Consider the following 5,131-nt stretch of genomic DNA (forward strand, 5'->3'; position numbering starts at 1 on the left):
TTTCCTGTTTCGTAACATTTACATTAGACATTTCCCCTTCAGGGGATGGCTCATCTTCTGTGAATAATTGATCAAAATCTGTGATTCTCATCGCTTCTTTCAGCTGCTGAATCATCTTCTGCAATGTTATTGACGACCGTGATGTAAATTTATATGGTTTTGTTGAAACGTCGAGTGTTGCATCTTTACTCGATCGCTTTTGTCGTTTTTTAATTTCCTGTTTCTTCTGTGAGTCTGTGTCTTCTGTGAGTAATTCATCAAACTCTTTGTTTCTCGTCGCTTCTTTCAGCTGCTGAATCTTTTCCTGCAGAGTTATTGGCGACCGTGATGTAAATTACTACAGTTTCGTTTAATTTTATTGGTGATAAAGGTTCTACAGTTGCGTAAGGTACTTCTGCGTATAAGTAGAATTAATGTCCATCGTGGAATTCATAAGAGGAGTAAATTTCTCAAGTGCATCCTTGCACATTGAAAGTTCTTCAATATCATTTCCTGTTGGTGCAATTACTGTATCAGCAATTTTCGTTTTTTTAGGTCGGCTTCCACGTTTCCTCTACAAATTTAGAATATATTTAGCAACGTTATAATAGTTAATATTATATATTATATATAATTATATTATAATAATAGTTAATATTATAATTGTAATATAATTTATATACACAATGTACATACAATTGCACAAGCAATTAAATTTTGACATATTAATTAACCGATATCAAACATTATTAGGTACTACATATAAGGGTTAGTATTGATTAGTAACATAAGATATGGAGTAAGATTAAAAGTATTAAATTTCATCATAATATGATACAAACATTTACATTACTGTCATCATCAAGAGTTAGCCTTCGTAATTTTGTAACAAGTGACATTGACTGTTGCTTTTTAATATTAATTGCAGCTTTTATTGAAGCCTTTCTTTTTGTTCGGTCAATTGTTGTTTCTACCACATCCCCAGTTTTTACATCTTTATTTACTGTTTTATCATGTACTGCTGAATCTGTTGCTGTATTATCAATATTGATAATATCATTTTCTGGGATAGTCTCTTTACGGTGATAACCTTTTTTCTTCAAAACTTTCGGCGTCTTTGTAGTTGAAGGGCCAGGGACTGATTGTGGTATTGCAGCAGTTAAACTATGTAAATAATCCAGAGTGTCTTTAAGCTGGTCGTTAATAAATTTTTCAATATCCAAGCAATAATTATGTATATTCGACATATCTTTGGTGATCATTGTTTTAATCTCCTTCTTTGATCTAGTATCCATATTTAAAATCTACGAATAAATTATATGTATTTAATATATACATTAAACTATACTTTTTAATAATACATAGCATAATTTAATATTATGTTTGAAATTATGACATATATAGCAATTAATACATACACATTGTGTTTAGTTCTATTAACTTAGAAGCACATGTAAATTAAAAAAAAAATATTTATATGAAACAATAATAAAATAATGAAGTAACGTTGAGAATAGAATCTAGTTTAATTACACATATATACCCTTTTAATAATTCTGTTCGTATCAATTTTATTAAATTTACAGTGAAGCTTACAATTACACCAATGTCAATGAATATTAACGTACATGTTTATTATTACACTGAATAAAAATGAAAGTACTGTAATGAAAAATACAATATACTTTAATGGAAGTAAAATAAGTAAATAGCAAAGTTATTAATATTATTATATAGCATTTTATTATGTTATTATTATATTTATTAATATTTACTTACTTTTTACGTTTGCATAAAAACTAAAAAATTTTAAATATAAACTTTTATAACAGAGATAAAACAAGTCACAGAAATTAGTATCTTTTAATGGCAAAATGCGTTCAAGGAAGTGTCACAAAGCGGGATTGTGCCAGTTTTCCTCCTTGAAAGTACATGTAGCGGCACATGAGTTAGAGGACAATTCAAATCATGTTGTTGTTTTTTAACTCGGAGTATCAATATCGTTAGGATACACAGAATGTAATAATTTGAATTTTCCGACTCTCCCCCGACCAGTTTATACTATACCAGTTTAAACGAACGCAATCGTAAAGAGTTCAGTTATCGATTAGTATCTGCGAGTATCTACCGAGTATCGATCAGTTACTAACGAGTTAGTATACAGCGAGCGATTATAAACTGTCTTAGCGAATCCGTTAGTACAAGCGTCTTTGCGAACATTATCTGTACTTATTTATTTAATCATTTTAAAATATACTTGACGGTTTCTACAACGGGCAATCTATACACACAAGTCCTCTAAATACATAACGACTTTTCAGTTCAATTTGAATCATTGCGTTTAGCGCCATCTATTCTCCCGGGCGCGCCATTTTTCTCTAGAATTTAAATCGCATCTGATATAATTTGATTAGTCGAACAATTATCAATTTCTATAATTGTATCTTCGTATCGTTATCACATTAAAGCATGTGTTTTTGTAGATCATATTATAATAATGTTTCCATATATGAATAAAAGCCTCACTAAAACTTTCTTATAGAGTCACGTACATTTCTCTTAATTACGCTTATATTCCTAAAAGTAAACTTTTGAAAAAAACAGCAATTTCTTTAATATTAAAATTCAAAATTTTATTATTTATTATTATTATCATTATTAACGTTGTTGTTGTTGTTGTTGTTGTTGTTGAGTCCGTGCCTTTCGGCTTTGGACGAACTTTCGGTTTTGCATCTCTTGTGTGTATTTCTCTTCTTATATGTCTACCTCCCCTCTTTTCCACTCTATTCTGTTGCACTACCTTGCTTATTCTACCTCTAAAAACGGAAAATTAGGAACTATAAATTAGCAACTAATGTCTTTAGCCTCCTTGCTGTGCCTCCTTCTTGTCGTTTGCCTTTCTCTTCTCTATTATTGCTTCCAGTTCTGCTAAACATTCTCCAGTCTCGTTTAGCGTTTTTCCTATGTCCTTTGCTCCCCCGTTATTTCACATTCCTCTATTACATGTCTTAGGTCTTCTTCTTTCCTTCTGCATAGTCCGTATCTTTTCTCCCACTCATCTTTCCAGTATTTCCTTCCTTTGATCTCGTTCCCGCATCTGAATCTTGCCAGTATTCTTCTGTCCTTCCACTTCATCCTCCCTTCTAAGTACTTTGGTAATTTTTCTTTGGCTATGTTTCTGTAGTGTATATTATACTTGGATTCCCTTATCCTTTTCCCCCTCTCCTCTGGTTCTCTCTTCCTTCTTTCTTCTATAATTTGGTCCGCTGTCATCCTTTCTTGCTGCTCTCCTGTTTCTATCTGTGTCCCTCCTTTTCTCACCTCTTCTAGTCCCTTCTTTCTCTTTCTTGCTCTTTTCCCTTCCTGACCATTCCTCCATTCTCTCTCTCTTTCCTTTATATATTCCTTTACTAATTCCTTTTTTGATGCTAGGACTTTCTCTTCGTACTTTGCTGCTCTTTTTAATGTTTTTTCTTTCATTTCTATTAATTTGCATTCTTCTATCAATTTTATTGTTATTATGAATTAATATTTGTATAATTTACATTATTATTTATAATATAAGTCTACAAGCCACTATAAAAGTCTATTAAGTTAATGTTTCTAAATCTTTGTGGAACTTGTAATAGGTTGTAATGTAATAGGTTAAAAAGAATTAGTGCAATTTGTACATTATATAACTTTAAATATTGAAGAAAATAGAGATGACAAAATGGAAAATACAAATTTAGAAATGTACACTAAATGTATAGCTCAGTTTATGAACTATTATTAATAAAAACATTTACATTTTAAGAAATTATTATACTACAGTCATATAAAATATACGATTTTGTGAATTGCCGGTACCAACAGGACGCCGACAGATCGAGGCATCAACGCGGCGCAACACCTCCCGGGTGATTCGCGGGTACCAACCGCCAACACCAGAGGTCATCGACGAGTCTGTCTATCTCGCTAGTGGTCGAATATATGGGCGCACGATACAAATACCGCACCTAGCGAGACTCCCTCTACGTTAAAGGCAGGCACTACCGGGCATAGCCTTACTGACGAGTCCACCGGTAGTCTCGGGATGAAACGCAAACTCTCTATTCATCTGGCAGCGACAACACTTCCACCACATTGGTGACCACCGACGACGAACACGCACCTTTGGAGAAAAGGAGTCAGAGAAGGAGCCAACCACCTCGTCCCCACGACGACCAGCCTTCCATCATCGATGACGAGCCAATTCCCTCTAGCTTGTATCGCGCTATACGGCTTGTCCCTACCCGACAATATTGAAAAAGGAGAAATAGATATCTCCAATGTAAGACAGCAGGCAATAAAGAATATAAATGCTAGCCCCAGATACGATAAAGATAGGTTCGACAAAATTAGAGCTAAAAGTAGTTCAGGTTTAACCTCGATGATTTGGTATTACGGAAAATCGAAGAAAGAAACTGTGGAGGATTGGTCTATTCAAAGTATAATGAAATAACAGAATCGCGTTATTTCCGTCAATATATATATTTGTGATAAATATTTCGTTATAGGGTATAACACAGTCCACAGGTACAATATATAAATTCGAATATATATTCGATGATATCTCAGAGAAACTTCGTGTTACGTCGGGCGACACTTTGCCTAGACCAGGCCACACACCGCGGGCAAGATGGTAACCAGATGTCCGCTCGTCCTCACTGCCTACCCTCAATAGTCTCAAGGACCCATCATAAATCTCAGTAATTTACTAGCTAAGGTCCTTCAGACCAAACAAATATCCCTTCTCTAAATCGCCTTCTAAAGAGTATTGTCTATTACGGTTTGACACGGGAAAGTTAGTTTCTTCTCACGCATGATGCTTCCCACCAGCAACTTTCTATCGAGGGCGGCTAAGGCCCTTCCTAGTCCACCAACCTTCTTTTGCCCAATCAGAAGCAATGTCTACTGCCCTCACTTTCCTAACCAAAATTGTCATCAACAAATCCAATGATCCCTTGCGTTAGACACACCCACGACTAGTTTTCCTAGCATCGTCACTTTACCTCACTTCTCCTACGACATTAGGAAAGTCAAGTCAACTACTTACTTAACTTGTACATACGCATCAGTGTAATCATTTCTCTACAAAGTTGTTGGAAAAAATATTAAGTTATACCTGTTG

The 5,131-nt window shown here is 34.2% G+C and overlaps 1 protein-coding gene across 1 annotated transcript; it reads right to left on the reverse strand.

Annotated features, from left to right (window-relative positions):
- Nucleotides 1–373: 373 nt before the first annotated feature.
- On the reverse strand, nt 374–1,619 carry LOC138188852 (uncharacterized). The gene is made up of 2 exons (XM_069130995.1): nt 828–1,619; nt 374–553 (listed from the first exon to the last, which is right to left on the reverse strand). Exons 1-2 carry the CDS (start codon nt 1,272–1,274, stop codon nt 374–376), a joined length of 627 nt encoding a protein of 208 aa, XP_068987096.1. The 5' UTR covers nt 1,275–1,619.
- Nucleotides 1,620–5,131: the final 3,512 nt, after the last annotated feature.

The sequence above is a fragment of the Bombus flavifrons genome, chromosome 17 (genome assembly GCF_040668555.2).
Source record: "Bombus flavifrons isolate JBK064 chromosome 17, iyBomFlav1_principal, whole genome shotgun sequence".
In the NCBI taxonomy this organism is placed as follows: domain Eukaryota; kingdom Metazoa; phylum Arthropoda; class Insecta; order Hymenoptera; family Apidae; genus Bombus; species Bombus flavifrons.

What these genes read in the sequence shown, in the direction of transcription:
- LOC138188852 (XM_069130995.1), bottom strand. Translation starts at nt 1,274, where the DNA reads ATGGATACTAGATCAAAGAAGGAGATTAAAACAATGATCACCAAAGAT. An exon ending in CTCTTGATGATGACAGTAAT is followed by an intron (nt 554 to 827) that starts GTAAATGTTTGT and finishes CTAAATTTGTAG; the next exon opens with AGGAAACGTGGAAGCCGACC.